Source organism: Elephantulus edwardii, unplaced genomic scaffold (genome assembly GCF_000299155.1).
Source record: "Elephantulus edwardii isolate Elephantulus edwardi_28Jun2011 unplaced genomic scaffold, EleEdw1.0 scaffold00108, whole genome shotgun sequence".
In the NCBI taxonomy this organism is placed as follows: domain Eukaryota; kingdom Metazoa; phylum Chordata; class Mammalia; order Macroscelidea; family Macroscelididae; genus Elephantulus; species Elephantulus edwardii.
In genome coordinates this window covers 5,605,833-5,633,765 of record NW_006399858.1, presented here as the reverse complement: position 1 = coordinate 5,633,765, position 27,933 = coordinate 5,605,833, and the positions used below count along the sequence as shown (strand labels likewise).

General features: G+C 40.7%; 2 protein-coding genes across 2 annotated transcripts in view; one reads left to right on the top strand and one right to left on the bottom strand.

The window, feature by feature from the left end:
• Positions 1 to 27,933, bottom strand: part of LOC102871786 (guanine nucleotide-binding protein G(q) subunit alpha-like) — a 398,536-nt gene that overhangs the window by 73,117 nt on the left and 297,486 nt on the right. Inside the window, exons 4-5 of the mRNA XM_006891987.1 lie at positions 12,388 to 12,516; positions 9,500 to 9,629 (exon numbers count right to left, since the gene is read on the bottom strand). Of these exons, the coding sequence (XP_006892049.1) occupies positions 9,500 to 9,629; positions 12,388 to 12,516 (259 nt within the window). The remainder of the gene's footprint in view (positions 1 to 9,499; positions 9,630 to 12,387; positions 12,517 to 27,933) is intronic.
• On the top strand, positions 2,918 to 3,916 carry LOC102871387 (L-lactate dehydrogenase A chain-like). Its single transcript, XM_006891986.1, has 2 exons — positions 2,918 to 3,159; positions 3,334 to 3,916. Exons 1-2 carry the CDS (start codon positions 2,918 to 2,920, stop codon positions 3,914 to 3,916), a joined length of 825 nt encoding a protein of 274 aa, XP_006892048.1.

Here is a 27,933-nt window from a genome sequence, read left to right as displayed (position 1 = left end):
TAAAATCAAAACAAAACAAACAAAAAAAAAGAATGAAGAGCAAGGACTACCACCTTCAGCATAGTTTACACCTCAAAGAAAAGGAAAACAAAACTCCATACAACTGAATCAAGAAGGTTCTGACTCCACAATGAGTTTCAGAGTTTTAATATTGTATGAGTTCAATATAAATTCTTTAAAAGATTAATTTGCATTTGCATGGTAAGCATCCACGTATTTCTGTTTATTTACACTCTTAAAAAATACTAAACCCAGGTTCCAGGATTCAAATCCTTAAGGGAGATTTCCTAGCATAAGCAAGACAGTGGGAATAAAGAGTGCAGTACTGCAGAAAGAGAAACGGTATGGAATGAGTGGCTGAATAAAAGGAATTTTTAAGAGAGACATGTGGTCAAAATGAACAAAGAACCGAGAAAATGGGGAAGGGGGTCAGACATAAAAAAGCAGAACTTCACTCAAGACTGTCTCTGTCAGTCAGGCCAGGAGCATGAGGCAAGCAGACCAAGGCTGAGGAGCTACTTCATAATTTGATTAAGAGCCGGTAAAAGAAGGGCTAAAGTTAATTCAGTCAATCCAATTAACCATCTCACAAGGGAAACCAGACGGCTTAAACTAAGCTCTCACTTCTAACCACTTACAAGTTTCCCTTAGATCTTTCTTTCGGCCTTTGAAATCTTTCCCTTCAATTTTTAGTCAATTTTCCCTCTAACATTAAATTATATCCGAAGAAAATTTTCAAAACTCACTTGGATGTTTTAGAGCAGAACAAAGTACATGTTTCACACTTTTAAAGAAACTGTTCAGAATTTGGCTGGCTTCCTTTTAAAGCCAGGTAGAGGTGAGATAGTAAAAGGCAGTATTCTAAAGAATTTGTTTTTAAGATGACTCTCATCAAATGAACAATACAGGAGCTCTTTTTACTGACAAAGGAACTCTGAGTGGTCTAACAAATAAAGGTGTTTTGAATAGTTCTTGAAAAGGCAAGAATTTCATTCTGCTTCCACATTCTTGGCCACCTGTGCCAGCCTGTCCCTAGGTCTGTAAGAGACAGGGAGAGAGTGAGGCAACTGGGTAAGTGCAGGATGAGACCTTAGGGGGCCCTGGCCATTAGTATAACACATGTGACCACCCCCATCTGCTCACCTTACAGCAAGGTTAGCTGGTGACATGAAACTGGACAGCATCACCATGAGGGGGAATGGACCCCACGGTACAATGTTTTAAAAATATGAAATGAAGCAGCAGTAACGTTAAACGCTTTCCTTTGCTGCTTCGGCCTGGGTCTGCAGGGCATTTCCCAGGTTCCCAGGATAAGAAGAGAGGCTGTCAGAATCCATTCTTAGGTGTCTGTTACCAACTTACACTGTGGCAGGGACAAGGAAGCCTGCTTTACAGCCGTGGACACCCATCTTCAGGGGCAAAGTGTTTCAGGAATTGAAAATGTTTCTGTTTAAAACAGAGGAATTTGAAAACTAGAATTCTATATTCTGGATTTCCTCAATGAGTTAAGATGATAGGTGAGGAAATTATGCTGCCAACTGATAACACAATTAAATTCAAAATAACACCATATCTCAATATTTAAATACACTTTTGACAGTGATCCCAAATTACCAACAGTATATGCAGTTCACATAGCTGAAGTATTATGAACAGTACTCTCCTACTTATGCTTAATTAACATGACCTTTCACACTAACATCAACTTTAACCCGAGGTCTGAGAAAACAACATACAACTTGCCTCCATACAAAATCACAACTTACGAATGAAAACAAAAAATGCAAGTATTAGGAGCTCAGTCGAAAAAAATTACAGATTTATTGTTTTAGCTTACTGGTGAAGCTACCACAATGCATCATCATAGGAACTAAAGGAAAAGGACAGTTTCTTAAATATTAATTTGCATGCAAAATACAAAAATATATTGTTTTGCATATTTTGTCAATCACACTGTGTTTCAAACGCTCAGTCACCGTGTTTTATAAAACTAATCATCACTCATCTATGCCATCACCTCATCTTTTTAGGTCCTCACTAGATCCCAATTCCTTCACCCTCTCCCTCCAATCACCCAAACACTATGACCCTGTGATGTCCCCGTTCTCCAAAACTATATAACACGGGAGAGGTTAGAGAATATTATGCTAAGTGAGCTCAGTCTTATAAGAACAAATTCTGAATAAGATCATCATTGTAAAAATTGAAGGATAAGTAATGAGAGTGGCTAAAAGTCCAAAGAGGAAGGGAAGTGGGCAGAGGGATTGAGCATAGGACAGTATTTTTAAATTTACTTCATATTTTGCTATTTCACAGCAAGTTAAGTGGAAATGACAAATACGACATTTGATATTCAAAATAACATTGTCATATTCTAGTATCAAATAGCATACATATACGCAAAAATCTGGTCCTTATGAAAAATGTTGGGTGAAAATTAGATACATGACCTAGATTATTTGCCTCTCATGTCCACATAATTTAAGAACTGTATATATGTGCTAGGATTAGCAGCTTGAACAACTGATTGTCTCTATTTTGTTAATTTTGAAGTGGCAGAATGATAGGCACTGAATCACTGCATTTATTTATTTATAGATACAGCACATTGATCTCGTCAAACTGGTAACAATATATACTTGCCTTCCTCTGGATAAAACGTAAACAGTGTTGTAAGTAATAAAATTACATATGCTTTGCCTTCCATACAGGTGAAAAAAAAATCTTCATTTATTGTATGAAAAACAAGAGAAATGATGACCTATATAATTGTTACCTTTGTTCTCCCCTATTATTTTGATTAAAAACAAATCTCTTGAGTCCCGGAGCTGCAGCTGCAGAGTCAGGATTTCGCCACCTCGCGCCACCGAAGCCCACCCGACGTGCATTCCCGGTACCTTCCTCATCCAAATCCAGTATGGCTACTCTCAAAGATCAGCTGATTCAGAATCTTCTTAAGGAAGAACAGACCCCCCAGAATAAGATTACGGTTGTTGGGGCTGGTGCTGTTGGCATGGCCTGTGTCATCAGTGTTTTAATGAAGGACTTGGCAGATGAACTTGCACTTGTTGATGTCATGGAAGACAAATTAAAGGGAGAGATGATGGATCTCCAACATGGCAGCCTTTTCCTTAGAACACCAAAAATTGTGTCTGGCAAAGACTACAACGTAACTGCAAATTCCAAGCTGGTTATTATCACAGCGGGAGCACATCAGCAGGAGGGGGAAAGCCGTCTCAATTTGGTCCAGCATAATGTGAATATCTTTAAATTCATCATTCCTAATGTTGTAAAGTACAGCCCAAACTGCAAGCTGCTTGTTGTTTCTAATCCGGTGGATATCCTTACCTATGTGGCTTGGAAGATCAGTGGCTTTCCCAAAAACCGTGTTATTGGCAGTGGATGCAATCTGGATTCAGCGAGGTTCCGTTACCTAATCGGGGAGAGGCTGGGAGTTCACACATTGAGCTGCCATGGCTGGGTCCTTGGAGAGCATGGAGACTCTAGTGTGCCTGTATGGAGCGGAGTGAATGTGGCTGGTGTCTCTCTGAAAAATCTGCATCCTGAATTAGGTACTGATTCAGATAAGGAACAGTGGAAAGAGGTTCACAAGCAGGTGGTTGACAGTGCCTATGAGGTGATCAAACTGAAAGGCTATACCTCCTGGGCCATTGGACTGTCTGTGGCAGATCTGGCAGAAAGTATAATGAAGAATCTTAGGTGGGTACATCCAATTTCCACCACGATTAAGGGTCTTTATGGAATTAAAGATGATGTCTTCCTTAGTGTTCCTTGCATCTTGGGGCAGAATGGAATCTCAGACGTCGTGAAGGTGACGCTGACTCCTGAGGAAGAGGCCCGTTTGAAGAAGAGTGCAGATACACTTTGGGGAATCCAAAAAGAGCTACAGTTTTAAAGTCTTCTGTTGTACCATTTCACTGTCTAGGCTACAAAAGGATTTTAGCTGGGGGTTGTGCATGTTGTCCTTTTTATTCAGTCTGATTAAAGCAGTAAAATATGACATAGGAAAAACATCCGTTTCCTAAAGGTAGACATAGGAATGGTCCATAAAACCCTACAGCTATGTTCTGATGATGGTACTTACCTTGTGCAGTTCTAAACTGGTTAGTATAATAGAATTCCACCATGTCTCAGACACCACTGCCAATGTTGCACATGCTGCAACTGCCCTTCAAACTAGAATGTTTACTGTGTTAAATAACGTTGGCCTAGTATAAGCTTTTTATTTTTTAGTCACATTGTGTGCTCTAATGTACAAATTCAATATTGCATGTCTTGTACATTATTGTTCTAAAGGATCTTATTTTGTGTACTATATTTATCAGAGTAATGTATAATGCAACTCTGATAATGTGATGTAAAATGTAAAGATCGACATATAAGCATTGCAACAGTATCATACCAACTAAAACACCAAATAAACCATGAACAGTGACAAAAAAAAACCCAACCAAAACCAACAAATCTCTTTATTAAGACCTAGGTCAAAGTTGAATTTCCCTTCTAATTTTGTATTTTGGTGTCTAGCCCATAGAGTGCATGACTTCAAAATGTTTTTATCTTACTCCAAAATTTAAAGTCAGAAATGTTTTATTATTTCCAAAATATACAATATATTAAAAATAGCATATAAAAGGATTGCTGTTGTTATTGTTAGGTGCTATCAAGTCAAGTACGACTCACAGCAACCTGATGAACAACAGACCTGAACTCTGCCCTATCCTGTAATATCTTCATTATCTTTGAAACACTCAAACCCATTAACACAGTCACTGTGTCAGTCTATCTTATTGGGGCTCTTCCTTTCTTTCACTGACTCTCCACATTCCCAAGTATGATGTCTCTCTCCAAGGAACAGCCTCTCCTAGCAACCTGTCTCAAGGATGAGAGAGGAAGCTCGGCCATTTTTGCCTTGAAGAAGCACTCCAGCTGCACTTTTCCCCAAGATATATCTGTTTGTTGTTTTGGTAGCCCATGATATATTTAGTATTCTTCTCCAGTATGACAACTTATGAGTTCTTCCTCTATCATCTTTATTCATTGTTCAGCTCTCAGATGCATAGCAAGTATTTGAAAAGACCATGCCTGAAAGAGGCACACTTTAGATTTTACACTGACATCATTGCTTTTCAGTATTTTGGAGAGCTCTCTGACAGCAGACTTGCCCAATGCAATAAGTCTCCTGATATCCTGACTGCCAGTACCAACAGTGTTGACTACAGATCCAAGCAAGATGACATCATTGACAACTTGAATCTTTCTCCGGCTATTATGATGTGGCCTGCTGGCCAAGTGGTGAGGACTTTTATTTTCTTGAAGTTGATGTAATCAATATTGAAGGTTGCAGTCTCTGATCTTCTGCAGCAAGAGCTTCCAATCCTCCTTACTTTCAGCAAAGTGTGTCATTTGTATATTACAGGTTTATTAATCTTCCTCTGATTTTGATGCCATATTCTTCTTTACAAAGCCCAGCTTTACAAAATATTTGCTCAGTATGCAAACTGAATACATACAGAGAAAGGATACAACCTTGGTGTACACCCTTCCTGATTTTAAACCATGCACTGTTTCCTTGCTACGTTCAGACAACAGCTTCTAGGTCTATGGACAGATTTCATATAAGCACAATTAAATGTTCGGGGATTCCCTTTCTTTCCAATGGTAGCCATAGTTTGTTATGATTCATAGAGTCAAACGCCTCGACATAGTTAATACAACATGAATAAACATTCTTCCAGTATTCTCTGTTTTCAGCTGGGATCCATCTGTCATCAGCAATGATACCCTTGGTGCCTCAGCTTGAACTTCTGGCAGGTCCTTGTCAGTGTACTTTTCTAGCTGTTTTTGGATGATCTTCAGAAATATTTTGCTTTCATGTGAGATATTAATGATATTGTTTGATAATGTCCACATTCTGTTGGATCTTTTTTCGTGGGAATGGGAATAAATATGAATCTCTTCCAGTCAGTGGGTCAGGCAGCTGTCCTCCAAATTTCCTGGTATAGACTGGTGAACACATCCAGGGTTGCAGCTGGTAATTGAAACATGTCAACTGGCATCCCATAAATTCCTAGGGCTTTATTAGTACGAAGTAAGAATGTAGAAAAACTGGATATTGTAAAAATGAAATGGCATGCATGAAGATTGACATTTCAGGCATTAGTGAACTGAGAGGGACTGGATGGGTCACTTTGAATCAGACAACTATATGCTCTACTAGGCTGGGAATGAAAAATTGAGGAAGACTGGTGGTGTGCTCACAGATAAAAAGAGAATTTTATGATCTATCCTATAGTATAATATTGTGAGTAATAGGATAATATCCATATGCATTTAAGGAAGATCTGTTAATATGACTATTATTCAAATATATACACCAATAACTAAAGCCCAAGAGGAGGAAATGAGGATTTCTATCAACATACTCCTCCCCTTTATTTTTGTTTGATAAAAATAAAGGTTTACATACAAAATTCATATATGTTGTGAATCATTCAAGTACACAGCACTTCACACATTACTACATTTACATTTTGCAGTCCAGTCTGAAATTAATTAAACATGCTATCAAGATGCATTAATAAATATTAATGACTAGAATGAAAAAGCTGGAAACAGGAGGAAGGAACGGTAATCAGAACTCACAATCTTGCTGACAGAAATGAGGCTGGAGGTCAAACGACTGAAATTGGCACATTCAATGATTTATTCATAGCAAATAAGTTTTAAAAGAACACAATTTTACACTGTATACATGGACCTTTCCTGATGAACCACACAGTCCACCTCCATCAGATTGATTCTATCTGCAGAAAGAATCATTGGAGCAGCTCAATGTCAGCACTGAAAACCAGGCCAGGTGCTGACAATGGAACAGACTATCAATTACTCATGCGCAAGTTCAAACTGAATCTGGAAAAATGAAAACTAGCCCACAAGAACCAAAATAAAACTTTCAGTCTATCCCACCTAAATTTAAAAATTATCTCAGGAAAAGGTTTGAGGCACTAAACATTAAAGATCCAAGACCAAAGGAGCTGTGGGGTGGTAACAAGAATATTATCCATGAAGAGTGCAAAAGGTCATTACAAAGTCAGAGGAGAAAGGAAAAACCAAAATGAATGTCAGAAAATGTAATTAAAGTATGTGAAATTAAGAATGTGAAAATGTAATTAAGGTACTGAGAAGCCAAAATAATGGGAAGAGATGCTAAAGTAAAAGAGCTGAACAGAGGATTTTAAAGGGCAACTTGAGAAAACAAAGTAAAATATTATAATGAAATATACAAAGAGCTGGACTTAGAGAATAAAAAGGGAAGATGTCAAACTGAAAGAACTAAAAAACAACATCAAGCCTTCAGCTGTAATACTGAGAGATGCTAGGTGTAAAATCTTGAGTAATCTAGGAAGCATCAAAAGAAGACAGACTATACCAAAGGGAAAACCCAGTAGGTTGACACTGACGATTTCAAGAATACCAGATGCACAAGAGCCAATGCTAACGAAGGAAGAGGTTCAAGCTGAGCTGAACGCACTGGCGGAAAATGTGCGCCCAAGAATTGATGTGATACATAAAAGGATTAGGGAACAACCAATGAGCACAGATACAAATAAAGACACAGAGAAGACACTGTGAAACATGTGACAGCAACCACCTAATATAAGAGTTGGCAACAGAATGTCATATATTCGTACGTTTTTAGGCTCCTTGCTTGCCAAGACAGCAAACCATTGGCTAATAAACAAACTTCATCCTTAAAAGTAGCTAAGCAGGGAGCGCTGGTGGCCTAGTGGCAAGAAGCTGTACTGCAATCCCAGAGGTACGGTTCAAATCCACCAGATGCTCTGCCGGAGAAGGAGGGACAATTTCCTCCTGTACCAGTCAGATCTGATTTGATGGTACATGCACAAAAAATGATTTTTTTAAAAAAAGTAGCTAAGCAGTGCAAACCCAAGAAAACTTCTGAAATACACAAGTTGTATTGTTGTAATGTTCCATCCAGTCTCCTGCTACTTGTAGCAACCCTACGTACAATAGCTCTGAAGCCTGCCCTGTCCTGAGCCAGTCTCACGGACTCCGACACACCTACCCCCATTATCCTAGTTACTGTGCCAATCCATCTCACATGGAGTCTTCCTCTCCTGAGCTGTCCCTCCACCCTTCCAAGCATGATGACCTTCTCCAAGAACTGGTTTCTCCTCACCACATGCCCAAATGTATTTCCTGTCACTCAAGCAGTTCATCTTGTGTTATTTCTGCTATAGGATCACTGAAAATGAAGACAACGAGCATCGAGCTTCTGCTTAGATTGAGGAAAAACATATGGACATAGACAGTGGTGGGACTTGCACGCCTGGTGAATGTAACTGATGCCACAGAGCTGTGTACTTAAAGTGGTTTCAAAAAGATAGCATTTCAGTGTGTCAGCTTTTATTTTAGTTAGCTACTGGGAGTGCTGGTGGCCTAGTGGCAAGAAGCTGAGCTGCAATTCCAAAGACACATAGTTTGAGGCCACCAGCTGCTCCACAGGAGAAGGACGGGCAATCTCCTTTCATGCAATTAACTGCCTCTGAAAACCCGCCAGAGGGTCAGCTATGGGTCGGTTCCAACTCTTCAGTACACAACAGCAATGGGATTATCACACTTTATTTCCTCCCCTATTGGAAGGTATATACTTGTTGCTCATGACCTCTGCTTCTAAGAGAATATCAAAAGCACTTCCTCTACTCCTCCAACACTTCAGCGCAAAGGCACAGTTCCTAGGGCCTCTAATTTCCTAAAGAACCAACTCTGAGTGGCCATCACACCTTTAACATCCATATTTATATCTGTCAGATGGTTATGTAGCAGGAAGAAGATGACACGTCCGCATCGGTTGTCCAGAAGGGTCCTGCAAGGACATTTCTTCAGCCACTTAATGCTGAGTAGATGTGATATTCTGCAACATGCTACAGCATTCAATCGGAGCTGAAAGGCCACAGCCTGAAGGCACTTCACGCCTCCACAAGGAACTGATGTAGAGTCCAGCTGCAAAGTCATTCCCATTTGTCAAGAGTGGTTTGAACACTTTCCAGAGACCCACCCATCCACACAAACAATGATTTCAACAAAACGAAGACAAAACAAAACAGAGTGACTCTGCAGCAGGCAGCAGGTTACAGGCCGATCTGATGATCAGCCTTGCGACTTCTGTGCTGTTATCATATCCAGAGTCTCTGCACGGTCCATGTACCAGTCAGGATCTAATTAGACTTGAACACATGAACCTATTCATACATCTGACTGACAGTTCACAGCTCTGAGAGGACCATGTGGAGTAGACAGACACATACCAGCTTCAGGGTTAGTTTTAAAAGCTCCGAATCAACTATCAAAAAATTGACAGACTCTCATTATCCCATGCCCCATCCACTACCCCCTCCCATTTACATGCAGCAGATATTCCAATGAAAATCCAGTTTGCCCAGGCAGTACTTACCTCATTGTCGGATTCCACTAGGACTTGATCATATTCACTAAGTGCTACTAGAAACATGATAGAGGTGACATTTTCAAAGCAGTGTATCCATTTTCTTCTCTCTGACCTCTGGCCCCCTACATCCACCATTCTGCAAATTTAATAATGTTCACATCAATCATATGTAAAAGAAAACACCACAAGTACAAGCGCACTTACACACTCAGGTAAAATAAGATCTTTAAATTCAGTTAATTTCATGATTATTTATTGTTGTTAAGCATCTACTCATTTTCCAATATCTAGCAAAGTCAAGATATTCTGGGTAATAAGCCATGGCTATGTGAGATTTACCAGATGTGTATAAAAAAGGTGACTAACTGGGCAACAAATCCCATGTGAGCACCCACCCAAACAGGGTGTGTTATTTAACAGCAGCACTGAAGAGTCAGAATCAGAATGAGTGTTATTTGTGCTATCAGTGGCAAATACTAAACTTGGCTTTCCTTTCTTCTAAAACAAAACCAGAGATCTCCATACATTCCTCAAGGATGGAGAAGGGGCTGCAGCGCACAGGGAAACTTGTCAGATGCAGTCGACTTCTGTGTGCGTATGAGGGCATGCGTGCGTGCACACACGATTTTGCACTGTAGGCTGTTTCTTCCGGTAGCCACGTTGTACTGGTCTAGTTGTGCTGAATAACAGAGTGCAGTTAATGTTTGCACAAACCAAATGGCTAACCTGCTGGAAGTGAAGTCAGAACATGAAGATGCTGTAAAGACACCATCCCTTGACCGTCATAGGAAGGATTTCAGAGATGTGTTTGATCCCATCATGCTCGTGCTTTAGCACAACAGTCTGAGAGTTCTTGCTCAGGGACTAATACAGGACATGGATTCACTTGAGTGACAACATATACGTGGAAATAGCACTCGAGCCTAGCACTCAATCCATCAGTTTCTTATTGAATTGCTATCTTGATTGAAATGCACAGAGTGCTTGCAGGTTAACATGGTCTCAGAGAACATACTGGGTTAGGAACAAGAAGTCTGAGAGCAGGGCTCTTTAAACACTTGCTGCTGCTAGTTTTTCTGCCTCAAATTATTAAATTAAGAAATGAAGTATCATATAGTTTCTCCTAAAACCTTTCTGAGGTGCAGAATAGATATCAGAGTTGTTGCTGTGGTGCGCCATCAAGTCAGAACCAGCTGACCCTCCAGCGAGTTGCCAGAGGCTGTAAAGAGCACAGGAGGAGGCTGCCCATCTTTCTCCCCTAGGGCAGCTGTTGGATTTGAGCTGCCTGTCAATGCTGGCCATACAACTCCTCACCCACCAGGCCACCAGTGCTCCCTAAGACGCACTACAATTCAGGGAGACAGAGGAATCACGGATGCCAGAACCGGAATTCCCAGGTTTCTAGAAATCTTGAAATGCTAGTTTCTCTCTGATGACATCAAATGTTGCTCATTTACATGAAATTCTTCCTCTGTGAAATCCTGTCCCACAGGCTACAGAGTATGCTTCTGAAGATGGGGCAAAGTGATTCTTGTGTTACTCTTACTGTCATGATTAAAATGTCCTTCAAATGCGAATGTACAAAGCACAAGATGTAATTATAATCTGTTTCAAAATCCACTAACTGTGAAGCAATGAGGGGATAAAATACTCTCCCAGGAAATGTAACACGCTTTCTGAAACCATCTCATAATATGATAATCAGGGGAAGGAAATCTGGGTGTCTCAGATGACAGCTCTCTGAATGCTATAAATTCCAACCCTAAGTATTTCAGAATGTTAAAGGGATGTGGGGGATTCATCTAAACCAATCATTTTAGAGGTGAAAAGGAAAATGAGCTCAGAAATACTTCCACTTTATAGTCATGTCTATTTGAGCAGTGTATTGCAGCCAGATGTGACCTCAGGCATGGAGACCGACTAGAATAAACCACACAGGCCTTGGCAGGGAGTGACAGATGGCCTGCTAATCCAAATTATATGGTGGCTCAACGCCTACCTCTTAACAGTATTGTACCAAGTCTTCTTTCAGGAGAGACAGGCTCTCCTGCAGAATCCAGCCCTCTCTCCTCGGAGACATTATTCACACTGCCTGCATGGCTTTGTTTCTCAAAGCACTGTGTGGTATTATAATTAAAAGTACAACTGAAAGATTGTGTAATGAAGGAGTAAATGAAAGACTATTATGATAATCTATTTGTCTCTAGTCTCAAAAAAAAAAATTCAGAATGCTTCTGTTGAAGTATTACCCAGGAAGAAGAGCAACAGGGAGGGAGCAAGGACTACATTTCATTCTGCTTTGCTACATCAATTTAAACTAGGCTAATTAACTTCTTTCACAACCATTTTTTTAGTAACTAATTTTATGGATACAATATACAGATTTTGTATCATTATTGAGCAACTTTGCATTGATTCTAAAATAGCTGGAAGAAACATCAACATGAGAATTTCTTAATAATATCAATCATTAATGGTTAGAGGATCACTCATTTCTCACATGACTCTAAACACATACACATTGTTCTCATAGATGAAAGGATTTGAAAAAAAAATTAGCTCAGATTAAAGTTTCAATAACCTGATTTTGTTCCATCAATCAGCAGACTAAGATTGAATTAATTTCTTAGTAATTTAAATTGGAATCCAACTGCTTCTAGATCTTTCCCCTCCTCTTTTAAAAACAACCTATAAATTTACATGTCTAATGCTGTGGGCTGGAAGTGACTTGTCAGTAATTAACAAGAGTAACAGCAATGATAATAATGGACACAAGGCTATATATTGTATTAATACATTGATATTTTCACCTAGGACTTCAAAATTTACAGAGATCGTTAAATGGATTCAAGGCATAAGAGGTGGGAAGTGGATTTGATGAACTTGGTTACTACCTGAAAATGACACTTTGTAAGTCAAAAGGGTATTCGATGATCCCTGTGGTGGGGACTCGAACTCTAAGCACATCTTGTTGAGTAGGCAGATACGCAGGGTCGGCTACGCGGTCCAAGTCATTAAGATAGCTGAGGAAGAAAGACACAATTAGAAAGTCATTCGTCAATAGCGCTATCACATACAATCCATCTACACAAGGGGTAAAATATGTCAATAACAGAAGTGAAGATAATGACATTTCTACAATTGTTGTTAGAAGCTGTGAAGCTGACCAGGACCTGTAGTGACCCAATGCACAAGGGATCTGAACCACAGCCCATCCAGAACCAGCCTCATAACCACTGTCACACTGGAGCTCAATGTGACAGGCACTGTGTCAATCTATTCAGCAGTTAGGAAATCTGAGGAGTGAGTCCTCCGTTAACCAGAAAAAGTTATAAATCTACTGATCACCTAGTCACATTGTTTTAAACTTCTCCTTTCAGTACTTAGAACGCTTATCAAATGTAAATGGAGTGGAGGAAGGAAAAGAAATTAAAATTTGTTTCCTAGTGGTAAGAATCTGCACTACAATCCCAAAGGCACACAGTTCAAATCCGCCAGCTACTCATCAGCTATGGGTTGGTTCTGACACTCAATGGTACACAACAACAAACACAACACCACTTATTTGCTCAGTAAGTTGGTAAAGCAATAATTTCTAAGCTATTTATAAAAATCGTATTTATATAAATAGATTGAGATCAGGATGTACTTTGTTACTTTTTTGCTGGGTACAAGTCTTTTCCTGAAAGGAATTTCCTTATTTCCTTTTGAGAGAACAGCAAAATATCATGTCCTTTCTGCCAAAAGCTAACTCACTCATAAATGCCGTGGGGCCACATTACTGAATTCACTCCAGTCAGAATGCCTACAGTCAGAGACTCCCAGTGTTTACTCACCTTCATTTTTATTTGGTTCTATGATGCTTTTTTATGCCTTTAAATTTTTTCCTAACATTGAACAAATTCAGACTCCCCAAAAGTTACAAAAATATTACATGATTTCCCATATAAACTTCACCCAGCTTCCCGGAAAGAAAACATCTTACATAGTCACCTCATAACTCATTGCTATTGTGTTACAATCAGTGTATAGCTGACCCGCCAGTGGGTTTTCAGAGGTTGTGAACAGTGTGAGAAGAGACTGCCCATCTTTCTTCTGAGGGGTCATGGGGAGAATCGAACCACTGGAGAGGTGCTAGCAGCACAACTCCTCAGGGACTAAGCCATCAGAGCTCTCAGACACTCCCACAGTGCATCAGAAAAACCAGGAAACTGACATTGACACAGTTCTAGGAACTGTAGAAACACAGGTCTTTGCATTACAATATTTTTTATCAGTACCTATTTTGTGGGGTTGTATATAGTTCTATGGAGCTCTGGTTGTTAAGTGGTTACACCAAAAGGCTGTAGGAGAAAGATGTCACAATCCACTTTGGTAAAGATTCCTGATACCTGGTGCCATTAATTCCTACTCATGGTGACCCTATAGGACAGGGGTCTCTATGAATTAGAGACCAAGAATTCCAAGAGTTCTTGGAATTTCTTTTATTTGTCATTTAATCGCCACCAGTCAGGACACTAAGCTGCTCCATCACCATGAAGATATCCCCTCTGCTTCCCCCTTCCACAGGGACCCCGAGAAGCCGCAGATCTGCTGCTCAGGACTGTGCCACTTCAAACAGGTTTTACAAAAACCACCTGGTGGTTGAGAATGACATCAGTTAGTCTATCCTTTTCTGAGGGGTATCCTCGTGATTTCAAAGCATGACTATAATCCTGTTTGGCTTCCAGAAGACAAGACACCAGGCTTGGTTTCAAAACACATTCTTATAAGAGGAATATGCAAAGTAACTAACTTCTGAGCAAAGTTCAAAGATTTGGGAGTATGAATAGGCCTAGACAAAGATGGATCTTCAACGACTTTATTTGTATTGACACAAAAGACTCACAGGGGGTTCTGGTGTACCTGACAGAGAATGTCTGGTAAAGCATGCTATAGCTGAGCCACAGCAGATATTTAACTGACAGGACCTATTTTGGATAAGTAGGATAAGGACTATATAATACTCATTATTATTTCTGCTACTATACTTAAAAGAGTATCCAGAAAATAATCCAAAAGCAAACAAACAAAGAGCCCCACTGCCATTGAGTGGGTTCTGATTCAGAGTGACACCACAGGACACAGCTCCGTCCATGGGACACAGCCCCACCCACATGACACAGCACCGCCCACAGGGCACTCAAGGCTACAGCCCCTGCAGAAGCCACTGGCCCTGACTCTGTCCTGCAGAGCACCTGCTGGGTTAAACTCCCCCTCTCAGTTAACAGTTGGGCACCTGAACAAACACTAGAGTTTATTGTCGCACACAGGACTTGACGAACACTCATCAGGCGGAGGTACGATTTGCTACACTGAAATTTAGCATTATTTCATCATCATTCTTACTATTCTCCCACTCACTTACCAGTCTGATATGCTGTGGTGGCTTTCATGTTGCTTTGAGGCTGGAAGCTATGCACTGGAATTTCACATGCCAGGAGGATTACGTATGACAGAATTGTTCTAGCAGAGCTTCAGACTAAGACAGACCAAGAAGAAAAGACCTAGCAATGTATTCGAAAAGTTAAGCCAAAGAAAACCCTATGAGTCACAACAGAGTACTGGCTGACTGGCTGTCCTTCGAGGTGCCCTTGAGCTGACCCTGTGGAGACTACACCCAGCAGACAGGAATCCAGCCCTGTCCCATGCCATTTGCACTGTGTCCGACATGCTCCAGCCCCCAGTCACTGTGTCACTCCACCTTGTTGGGCCTCTACTTTCTCTTCCACCTTTCCCAGCATAATGTGACAGTCCCTCCTGACAATATGCCTAAAGTATGTGACACTAAGTTTTCCCATCCTTGCCTCTAAGAAGCACTCTAGCTCCACTTCCTCCAAAACAAATTTGTTTGTTTTGTTTGTTCTTTTGGCAGTCCATGGTAGAGTCAAAACGCTTCTCCAGCACCACAACTCAAAGGCATTGCTTCTTCGGTTATCCTTACTTATCATACAACTTGTAGATGTATACAAAGCAACTGAAATTACCATGGCTTGGATCAGGTGCTTGCTTTGCTCTTTAGGAGTTGAAAATCTGCTTTACGTGCTCTTATGAGTTTGGCACTTGTCTTATCAGTTTTTGGAACAGTGGTGACTTGCAAGTTGCTATGATGCTGAAGCCATGGCACTGATACTTCAAATTCCAGCAAGTTCACCCATAGTAGACAGGCTTCAGGCCTGCTTTCAGATTAACAAGCAGGACTGGCCGTTCAAGTCTGAAATAACAGGTCTTCAAAAACTCTGATATTATTGTTGTTGTTGTGTACCATAGAGTTGGAACTGACCCAGAGCTGACCCTCAGATGGGTTTTCAAAGGCAGTTAATTGCATGGCAGGAGATTGCCCAACTTCTCCTGTGAGCAGCTGGTGGCCTCAAACTCCATGCCTTTGGGATTGCAGCACAGCTTCTTGTCACTAGGCCATAGTGCCCACTTTACCTTTTGGATCTATATGACCTTATTGGATCTTTATCTGATATACAGTATCACTGGAAGATGAGTCCACTAGGGTAGAAAGTATTCCAAATACACAGTGGTTACAACAATGGATCAAACAAGTAAAGACTAGAGCCACCCCGTCACGTCAGTTTGCAATACAGTGGGTGACCTGCACATTGCTGTGAGGGTGGAAGCTATGTCACTGGGATTTCAAATACCAGCAGGGTGACCCCTGATAGACAACATGTTGTGGTGAATTTTCCAGACTCAGACAGATCAGAAAGCTAGGCTGGTGGTCCAAAAACAACTATCAGAGAAATCTTTATAGATTGCATAAAAATACTGTCTGATGCATCTGCTTTGGGCACATCATCCGGAACGATCATGTGGTGGGGAAAAACTTCTACTCTGGTGAAGCAGAGGGTCAAAGACAGTGAGGGAGATCCTGTGAGATGGAGTGCCCCCCTGCCCCCACCATGATGGACTACAGCATCCAGGATGCCAAGCAGGTATGGCTTTGCTCCTTGGTACATAGAGCTGGCATGAGCTGGAGTCAAAGTGAAAGCAGTATATACCTGTTCTTATTCGTGCTGTTTCCATTTGAAGGATATCCTTACTTTTTAAACTGAAGGTTAAAAAGAAATTCTAGGTTAAATCGTTAAGATTGATGGAACCAGAGAAGAATAAGGCGGAAGCAGAGTGCATACCTGCAACTAACCATGGAAGGAGTTTCGAGGCTGAAAAAGAAAAATAAAATCAGAGAATGTAGGGCTCTACCGGGAGCTTTGGTGGCTTAGTGCTAAGACGCTACACAGCAACCACAAAGGCTTGTGGTTCAAATCCAGCGGCTCTGAGGGTGAAGGATGAGCAATCAATCTCCTAGAATGTGATTTACTGTCTCTGAAAACCTGCTGGAGGGTCAGTCCTGACTTGAAAGGAAATAACAACAACAATAATAAGGCTATTAGCAGAACCTCGAAAATGTTTATGCTGCTTGGACAAAGCCCCAAGAATGTTATTTCCTTTTCAGTGTCAGTACAGTTCACAGAGAGGAGCAACAAAGGACCTGTCGTAAGTACAAGTTGCTGTGCGGCGTCTCTTCCACCTGGCCATTACCTGGGCATCGGCACAGAAAGGCCAGCAAAAGGCCACTGGGGATGTGTCCGGCTTATGAACTCAGCATGGCAGTAAGCAAAAGCCCTTGCCTGACATTCGTTTGCTCTGCCTCACTTGGGTAATACAAACGCGAGCCTGAAGTAGGAGCCCTGACCCCATGCTCTGCCCTCAATGACTCACAGGCTTTCCTTCCACACCGGCTTGTCGTGAAAGCCTCTCTATTTCCATACACATGAAGGTGCATCATGACAGGACTAGGGCATCACCAGTGTTGATGTGAGTCACATTTTGAGACAAGAAGCTGGAATGAGTTCAGAACTGAATTGTACTTCCTGTGGAAACATTTCAAACGACAGAGGAAAGATCTGGTGGGATGTGGAGGTTGGGTTCATGTTGGATTATTCCATTCATTTAACCTTTTAAAAAGAAACACCAAGGTCTGAACAAATTTATATGGCAGAGTAAATTCAGAAAGTTAATTATAGCTATAATTTGTTTTGTAGAAATGATCTGGAGTGGCTGCTTAGGTCATTCTCAGGATGTTGCTATGGTGACGGGCAGAAGGTACATCTGTATGTGTAACAAGTGGCTGGCATAGCTCTCCTCCAACGCCAGGGAGAGAAGGCTCCTTGCTATAGATGGGACTGACTTAACTGCCTGGCAGACAAGAGGGTTAAGGCCGTGTTAGAAAATAATGGGTTTAGCTGCTGAATCCTCCACCCTTCCAAGCATGAGGTCCCTCTCCAAGGACTGGTCCCTCCTTGCAACATGCCCATGCCCAAAGTACATCAGGTGGGGCTTCAGAATCCAACTGAGATTGTTAATAGCTTCAGTTTGCTTGGCTTCACAATCAGCTCTCTTGGTACCAGCAGCCAGGAAATTAAAAGACAAATTGCATTGGAAAGGTTTGCTATCAAGGACCTCTGAAGAGTAATGATGTCAGTCTGGAGACTAAGGAGTGCCTGATCCAGGTCAGGCCATGGTCTTTATAATTACTTCTATGCTTGTAAGTCACTAGGCCCCAATAATAACTCCATTTCCATTTATATCTGCCTAATTAGGGATTTCACACTCCACCAAGTCAGGTACCAAACACCATCAGCTCGATCCTGGTTTTGTCACCAGCAGTTAGCCAAGTGTTGGAACACAACAGTGGGTCAGCATGTATAACAAATGAAGATGATTTTATGAAAAAATGCTGCCATAGTTAGAAAGGTGAGTTACACTTTTTAAAAGAAAACACCGAAGTAGGGAGGTAATTAGGTATCCACCTTTACAAAATTACCTCTCTGGGTCATTACTGGTCTGTATTACACAAAAACAAAATTGTGAATTTAAATGCTGCTGACAAATCTAACCACTTCAGAGAAAGGAAAGGCATCGTTTTAGTGGATGCACTTCCTAGTCTACTTGAGTCCCTGGCCCCACAGTGATGTAATTGGCATGCCTGTCTTATTCCTTCTGGTCCCAAGCTCTCAGACCTTGGAATGCTCTCAAACAAGCACAAACCAAGGAAGACAGACGATTCCGACTGACTCCTTAAAGGAAGAAGTGAAAACAGAGGCAAAAGAATATTTATGTAGTAGAATTTCAACAATAACTTCATGACCATGAGGAAAAGGAAAGGTTCTTTGGAATTCAGAACAGCATTGTGTGGGCTCCAGCATACGAAGGTTCAGATGACACCAGCCCTGCCTACATCAAAGTGACCCACCTCAGAAAGGAGAGGTGTCTGTGGGATGGAGTGAGAATTTGTGTAGCATTTGTGTCTCTCTAATCCCTGGTCATAATCCACAAACATCTTTCAGAACGATAGATTATTTACATGACAGACTTCATGCTCATCGTTGCTGTTGTTATGTGCCGTCATGCTCATTAGCATATAATTACACTTTATACCAAGTAGAGTTTATATATTAGCTTTAGCATTATCTCTAGCTGCAAAAGTAATAAAGAACATAAAAATGAAAACTCAGAAATGGGATATAATTGACTCAGCTTAAAGGATTAAAAAATATAGTTTAAACCTCACTAAAATAATATGCCCAAATAAAATATTTTTTTTTCTCCTCCTGTTTTTAAGAGAGATCCCAACTTTTGCCAAATTTTGACAGGTTTGCCAATAATTCTTTTGAATTGACTTTCAAATTTAATTCACACTCCAATTTCACAGATTTAATTTAGGGTGTTTTGTTTTTTTAAAAAAAATTTTTTTCCATTAAAAAATCCTACCACTTATGATGGAATGGATAACTGAAATCTGAACCAAGAATAGCATACAATGGAAGTGTTTCATTTTTGTCATTCTAAATTAAAGAAAGTAAAATGAAAGATATAATAGGTCAAGTAAAATATATCACATGTGAGGTGGGGTTTATAAAATTGCAAAAAAAGTAATAGACATACGACCTTCAGTAATTATGAGAGAAAAGCATGGTGGGAGCTAAGAGGAGAAGGAAAGCTCGGACACTGGGCACAAACCCAACTGATACGTGGAAACAGCACCTGGGGCATCTGAACTGCTCTTCTGGGGATGAGGTGGGCAGATTTCCGCTCCCTGCCATGGTCTCCCACAGAAGAGCTGCACTTTATAACAGATTTAGAGCTCACATCCAATAGATGAAGTTAAGTTCTAGCACAGAAAGTGAGCCTGGGCAGATATTCACATTTTTAATTATTGAAAAAAAGTTTAGAAAAACTAGGCCATTGTCATTAAAAAAATTAAGAGGATCTCATTGTAAGAGAAGCAGTCTTCAGGGACTGGAGAGCTAGTGCACACCATGGGGTCTGTAAAACACAGCAGAGGCGAAGCAGAAACCAGTAGCATGCACGGCGTGGCTGCCAGAATCCAAGGTGGAAAGAGAAATCGTTACTGTGAGGCAAGAGCAGAGTCTGGGCTTGGGGCTACACCCTACGTGAAGGTTGAATCCCACCTTCGCTGGCAGATCCTGTTGCCAAAGGGCGTAGCTAAGTAATTTGGTTAGGCTGTACATGAGAAAAGCTCCTTACCTAACACTTTGATCTCCTAAGAGCTCTTTTGTTGGCAAGCAAATCATCTGCCCTTTTCTTTCTTTTACACCTGACACATTTTGATTAGAATTCAAGAAAGCACAGCATTTACAACAGGTAAATGTCTTTCTAGAAACTCATAGCCAGGTAGCTGGAATTGACTCAAGGCTGATCCTCCAGTGGGCTTTCAGAGACTGTAACTCCAAATCACAGGGGAGACTGCCCGTCGTTCTCCTGTGAACCCGCTGATGGAGCTGAACCTCAGAGAGCGACTGCCTTGGGGTTAGAAGCACACTCTGTACAGCACAGCCACTAGAGCTCCTGTCTATAGAAGTGATTTTTTAAAAATACAGAATTCCAGTCTTAAAGAGGATTCAGTAATGGCATGCTGATTACAGGTTAAGTGTGTGATGATAGAGATGCTTCAGGATTCATCTATTTTCTTCTGCCAGAGACTTAAACCAATCTAGACTTTCAAAACGAGGTATCTAAAAGCGGGTGGAGAAGTCACCTTCAGTAACAAAATCCTACAAAGGCAGAGTTGTTCGGAATGTAGTTCAGAATGTTGTTCCAGCAACGACGACCAGGCGGACCTCAGAGTCAGGCTCACCCTCAAAGCAAGTCTCTCAAGTCTATTGCTCAACCCAACTTTACACTGTCCTAAAATTCAAAACAAAGACAAAACAACATAAATAAAAATAGACACCTGGAGGATATGAGAGAGACGCTGGGTCCCTTTCAATATTTATTTAGCTTTGCTAACTTTTTAATCTTTTTTATGTTAACTTTTAAAGCTGTTCACTAATTTTGATGCTGCTAAATAAACCAAGAAACATTTTATTCCAGACTGCTTGTCTTGAAATGGAAGGGCAGTGTTTAATTCAGTCCGTTTCCACATACTTATTGAGACTAGGTTAGTGAAATGCTAAAACTGTAATAATGCAGTGCATTGTTGGATGCAAGGAGTTATGCACAGAGGAGTCAAAACAGATACAAGCAGCTGAAAATGACAAAAAGACCCATTATAAAAGATGCAAAGTGAGCGAATGCTGATGTAAATCAAACATCAATTTTTAAAATGTTTTCATTTTCATCATTATTAGCCTTAGTTATCAGTATTTTTATATCCCCTCTTTATTTGTCTCGGGGGGTGTTGGCACGAGAATGACCACCTCAGTAAATGACACGCTGTAGTAATGCGTGTAGAGTATAACACTATGGTACATGTATATAACATGTGCACAAAGCAAACCAGCTGACGACAATGCAATGATCCTAACACCAGGGAGCAGGGACAGCAGGAAAAACAAACTGTGAGCTACTCAAAAACCAATGTAATAAAGGAGATAAAGTGACAGCCTGGAGTTGCTGAAGAATGGTGTGGAGAAGAGGGAGGGACAAGTTAAGTCTTGTGGACTGAATGGTATTTGAAGATTTAGAAAGATGGTGAGAGCAGGGGAGAAATTGGGAAAAGTATAATTATTCTCTTCTTACTCATTCAGCAACTTTTACTGAAAGTCTGAGGTGATGGTTAATCATGGCATCCCTTAGTACAAATGGTTGCTAACCAAAAGACTTGCAGTGTATCCACCTAGAGGGACTTGCCTGGCTGCTTCCTGTCAATGTGCTACTCTAGCCAATTAAAAAAAAAAAGTTAAGATTTTATGACAGCAATGACACTGCTGGATAATTTACACATTCTGTTGGATCACTTTTGAAAAATTTTTACGAAGTCAGCACACATACGGGTCTCTTCCAGTAACTTGGTCAGGTGTGAGCACGTTCAGGCTGCATCTATTTATGGAAACATCTCAATTGAAATTCCATCACTTGCTGAAGCCTCATTTTATTTGTCAATGCCTTGGACTTCTTCCTTCAGTACCATTGGTTTCTTTATCATATCCTATTTCCTGAAATGGCTCAATGTCAATCAGTTCTTTTTTGGTACAGTACTCTGTGTATTCCATCCATATCTTTTGGTATTTCCTGCACCATTCAATATTGCAACTTGAAGCTCAAATGTATTCTTTGACTTATTAAAACTGCATACTTCGCAAATGACGCAAAAAAAGGTGGGCTCTACAAAGAAGAACGTGGCACCAGGATTGGAGGTTGATTCATTAACAAAACTGTGTTACACAAATGACATGATCTTAAAAGACTTACAGAAGAAGATAAAAAAATCCCATAATAGCCTTCAATATAATTACACCTCAGCATCAAGAAAACAAAAATCCTTGCCACTGCAACAGTATGACAGATGGGAGAAAAACTGAACTGTCAATGACTTCATTTTACTTTGATCCACAATCAATACTCAAGAAATTAAAAAAATGTGATGCACAGGGCAGATCTCCTGTGCAGGACCTCTTTGAAGTGCTGACGAGCAAGGATACCGCTGACCCCAGCCCATAGTACTGAAGTTGCTTCATATGTTTGTAAAGTTGGACAATGAGTACGGAAGACTGAAGAACTGAAGATCCTGAATGTCCACGAACTGTCAAAAGAACAAACAAATCTGCCTTGGAAGAGGTGTATCCAGGGTGTTCCTTAGAGGCAGGGCTCACAGACTGAGCATGCTGTCAGGAGAGGCTGAAATAGAAAAAGGCAACATATTTGGATGCATGGAAGTTCAGAGGAGAGGAAGGCTTTCAATAAGATGGACTGGCACAGTGGCAGCAACAATGGGCTTAATCATGGCAGAGATGGTGAGGATGGCACCGGATCAGGCACGGTTTCCATCTGCTGTACACAGGCTCACTATGAATTGGAGCCCGTTTGACAGAACCTAACAACAATCACAAGAGGTAGCCTGAAAGAAAGGCAGCAATTTACCTCTGAGAAACTGGCCGTTAGAAATCCTACGGACCCAGCCCAGCTCTAATATAGGCATGATCACCCTGAGTCAGAATGAGGTTTTGGATGGGTACTTTTATGTGCTAACCAGGCTAGGCAATGGTCCCCAGGTATTTGGCCATGTACAATCCGGAGACTGCTGTGAAGTAGTTACAGGGGATCGAACTGGAAGGCCTTAAAACAGATTAACTTCCATAAGGTGGACAGGCTTCAATGAATCAAGCCTAAAAGGAAATTTCCCTCAGGCTTAAGAGTCCTCTAGACTGTAAATAAACATTTTCCCACAATTCCATCACCCTTCATTCTTCCTCATCTACAACATCTACAATGTAAAACACAAACTTGGAGAAGTCTCCAGCCTTTCACTTGCTCAAAAAGGACATGCCATCCCCATAACTACATTAGTCGATGCCTTGTAACAGATCCATATTTCTCTGTCTCTCTCTCTCTCTCTCTCTCGCGCGCACACACACACACACACACACACACACACTCATTTTCAATTATCTCTGTATCTGAAATTGTACATTTCTAATAATAGTATAAAAATCCAGTATCCAGTTAATTTACCCATTAGCAAATTAAAGACTGTGGTGGTGAGGTGAGGGTAACATGGGGTGACAGGGAAGGTTAGGTGTTAACTTGCCTGGACCATATTTCTCAGTGCATGGCAGTTATATGATCACATAGTCACCCTCCACTTTGTACTCCTGTTCCTTTCCAATTTTCTAAAATAGTAATTTGAGGGCAAATTTACAAAGCATATTGTTTTCGTCTATCAATCATCCACATATATTTTGTTCCATAACATTATGTAACAATACCCAGAATATCTATTGTCCACTCATTCCAAATTAAATTGGGTGAAATGAAAGGCAATACACAACAAGGACGTGATCAGCACAATGTCATTAAAGAAAGCAAGACATGGCGAGGTGCACAAGAGAGAGGGGCAACAGTATTACATATACAATCTGACATTCAGTGAAAACAAGCATTAATCTACATTAATCTGCACAGGCAGACAAGTAAGATGAGCAAATATGGGCAGGCGAAAGGGATCATACTCATATCCATATACAGGTTTGGCAGGTGGTCTTTCAACATGTCTATTTGTTTACACTGTAAATATTTAGAGTATTATGTGCACTATAAATACACAATAGAGTCAACAGTGTCAAAGTTTTACAAATTTCTTAAATCTAATCAATCACTGTGAGGTAATGAGCTGAGGTCTGAGGGGTTCAGGCGGCGCACAGTCTCTGGGGATATCAGACCACCATTCTGTGAAGGATTCTGGTGAGGCGGGACGGGAGTCTTTAAAGCTTGTATGCAATGGTCTACAGTGCAACTACTGGTCTCTCCTTGTCTGGAACAAAAAGAAGACGACCACCACTCACTGCTACACAATCAGCAGATTCACAGCTGACTGGCCCCTCCCCACTGAGTTTTCAGAAGCACAGGAAGAAACTGTCCATTTTTCTCTTGTGGTGGGTTCAAATCTTCTGAGATGCATGGCCTTTGTAAGCAAGGAGTGCAGCTCCCTACGCACAAGGCCATCAGAGGCCTCCTGAGGAAATCAAAGACCCACAGAAACAATTAGCCTAAAGGACTAATGGACCATGTGACTCAGCCTCCACTAATTGACACCAAAAGAACTAGATGGTGCTCGGTGACCACTGTGGACCAGTCTGAGAGGGATCACAGTAAAGGGTCCTGGACAGAGCGGGCAAAGGATGTATTAGAAAAAGTCAACAGCATAAAGACCAGGCTTGCTAGTTTGTTCTGGCCTTTAGCCACTCTTTGAGCCTGGAGCTACACTTATCTCTGTTGCTCAGCTTTCAGTTACACAGTAGTCAGCCCCTCAGGTACCGATAATACAGGTCGGAAAAGTATGCACTCTTTAGAATAATCAACCACACGAGATCAAAAGTGCAGCCTTTGCCCAGGCACAAAACTCAGAAGGCAGGAAGGATAGTCCAGGAGGGGAAATGGAAATAAGAATCATTTGGGAGAAGTAAGAAGAGTGCTGTTACAACATACAGACTCTAATTCATATTATAACGCATGATCTGTATGAATGGTTGAACAGAAAACCAATTTTCTCTATAAACTTTCTCTTAGATCAGAAGAAACTGTTAAAAAAACCAACAAAAGAAAACCCAAGTATCAAGACCAATGTCCTTTCCTGAGTTCTGCAGGCGCCAGGTTTTCACTTGACTATGGAGGTCAATGGTTTCAGGTGGTTTCTGAGACAAAGGCAGTCTACATCAATCGACTCAAAAGGTTTGGGAATTTAGCTCACAGAGCGCAAGCTTAGTCAAAGCTGCAGAGGCGGCGGGCAGCACAGGGAAGGGCCTCCAGCCCGTACCTTGACTCAATGTTCTCACCGCACAATGGTCTGCCTGCCTTTGAAAGCATGAGAGAGGCTTCAATGTTTTATTTTTATCACCAGATAAACAGCAAAATCCAGTTGACTGTACAAGTTAGTGCTAACATTTCCAGGACTCAAGCAGTTGAATTATCCACCAGCAACTTTTTATTCTGCAATGTACTCTTCAAGAGGATTCGGCCCTAAGTCAGGTAGATGTGCTCACCTCCTCTGAAATTCCTTTTGCATTTACATTCAACGCGGTCCAAACTACACACAGACATAAGGCCACAATCTGATGCCATCAGAAATAATACACAAAAGTTAAACATGAAACATGAACTACAACACTGGCTTAAATTAGAAAGCTAATTTATGCAGGGACTTGGGACTCATAAAATCTGGATTATACTGAAATTTCAAGAAGGTGTAAGAACACCCTGGATGTGACTTCTGTGAAGTAAGGTTGAGGATTATTTGCTCTCTCCAAGCAAGCCTGGTGAAAACAGTTGTTAGCAGAGAGCCTGCAGTTTTCTCACTACATGCAATGTGTCTGAGATCTGTGCTCTCCTGCTAATGTCACGGAGCTGCTGGTGCTGTAGGCAGCAAACTCATTTGACCTGATGTCTCAGTACATTAAAGCAGGTGGTGAACCCCAGAAAAGAAAACAAAACCTACAGCCATCTGTTTACTGTGTTCTTTATCTAAAGATATTCAGAGCCCTCTGGCTGTTTATCAATAGTGAAAGAGTGAATGAAGGAAACCTCTATCACTTCCTGGTGTCTTAATTATTTTTCTCCCAGTAAATAAGGTTGGAAGAATGCATGAAATTAAAGCCAACTACAGGTCTGTCCTTAACAGCTTATCTTTCTTTTGCAAATTCCCACCTCTGTGTTTCTATGCTGCGCCTGTTCTCTGACTGCTTATTATAATCAGCAAGTAGGCTCATCAGAGTAGAAACCGGAATGCTCACATCAGTTCACAATGCCTGAACAGCTCCCGTTGGACTCCACAGAGAAGTTACTAAGGGGTAGGGAGGAGCTGTGATGCTGACCTCGAATCCACCAACAGCTCCATGGAAGAAACGCAGCAGTCTTCTTCCTGGTGGTGTACTGCCTCTCAAAACCTGCTGGAGGGTCAGTCACAGGTCAGTTCTAATTTGATGATACACAACAACAACAATAGGTTGAAATGAAGTTTTAGAATTCTCTATTATTTAGAAAACGGGGTAAATAATTGAAGCTTAGCCAACTGTGGCTCTGTTTTCAGTTATTACAACCTAAACCCAGTGTAGTTTGTTTTCCAACAAATCTTGGGTTATTTTCTCTTTTGACCTTATTATTATAACACCTGTAGAAAACTGGTACAGACTTGTACATAATTTTTTATCTTTTATGGTTTATTATTTATGAAACATCTAATCTTATATATTTACCCAACTATTATTGTTCTATTTATCTAACAACTGTCAATGATCTATTTCTTGATTATTGCTTTCCTTCCTTCCATCTATCCATCCATCCTCTGCAAGATTAATTTCATAGTAGTTCAAAACTTGGGGCACTAACCCTAGCACATACGAATTCAACTTCTACTCTTATAACTTACTAATTATGACTGAGAATAAATGATTCAATCTTTCTGAGACCCACTTTCCTTCTCTGTAACTGGTGGCTTTTAAGGATTAAATAAAAGAATGAATGTAAAGGGTTAAGCATATAATCTAGTAGACTGAAGAACTGAGTCCTGAGTTGTTTGTGATCTCTGGAAATCATCCAGTGACCAAAGTACCACCACACTGCTTGCTTCTGGAGGCAAAAGTAAACTGTAATTTCATAATCGAGGGTACACTGTCTAATACTGTGGTGACTCTTCACCAGCGATGGGCATACCTGGTGCTCTTGACTTGACTAAGCGTGTAACACCACTTATAATGTATTTGAATCACAATGCTTAACTCAAACCTACTCAAAACTTTAAATCTAACTTATAGTTTGCAGTAAATGCAAGAGCTAGGCGGTCAAGTAAAATTATACTATTGTCCAAGCAGTCAGGTAAATCTAGAAGGTGGGACAGTCTACAGGAAAATGACGTTTATCTCATGGATATTCCAGTGTAACCCAACATGAGACTCTATTAGATTAAATTTACTATATTAGAAGAATTTTAAAGGTTTTTTCAAGCAGATAATCCTAAAATAAGCCAGCTCTGTAGGAAATCAGAAGATGAACTGGATCAAGAATGATTATTAATTTAGGTGTAACATCGTATTATTTACTACGTAGGAAAACGGTCTGTATTTTAAAGGCATACATGTGGAAATGTCTAGCGGTAGAAGGGCATATTGATATGTTGTTGCTGTTATGTGCCATCGAGTAACCTGTGACTCACAGTGGTCCTATGTACAACAGCCCTAAACCCTGCTCCATCCTGTGCCAATCCTACTGTCTCTGATACACCTAACCGCATGACCCCAGTCACTGACTCAATCCAGCTCAGGGAGGGTCTTCCTTTCCTGCACTTTATACTTTATTAATTATTAAGCTGAATTAATATACTTTATTATTATTTTAATATACCTTATTGTTGTTGTTGTTGTTATGTGCTATCGAGT

Coding starts and splice junctions, on each gene's coding strand:
- LOC102871387 (XM_006891986.1), top strand. CDS start 2,918: ATGGCTACTCTCAAAGATCAGCTGATTCAGAATCTTCTTAAGGAAGAA. Junction 3,160..3,333: donor CCAAAAATTGTGTCTGGCAA/AGACTACAACGT, acceptor TGTTTCTAATCC/GGTGGATATCCTTACCTATG.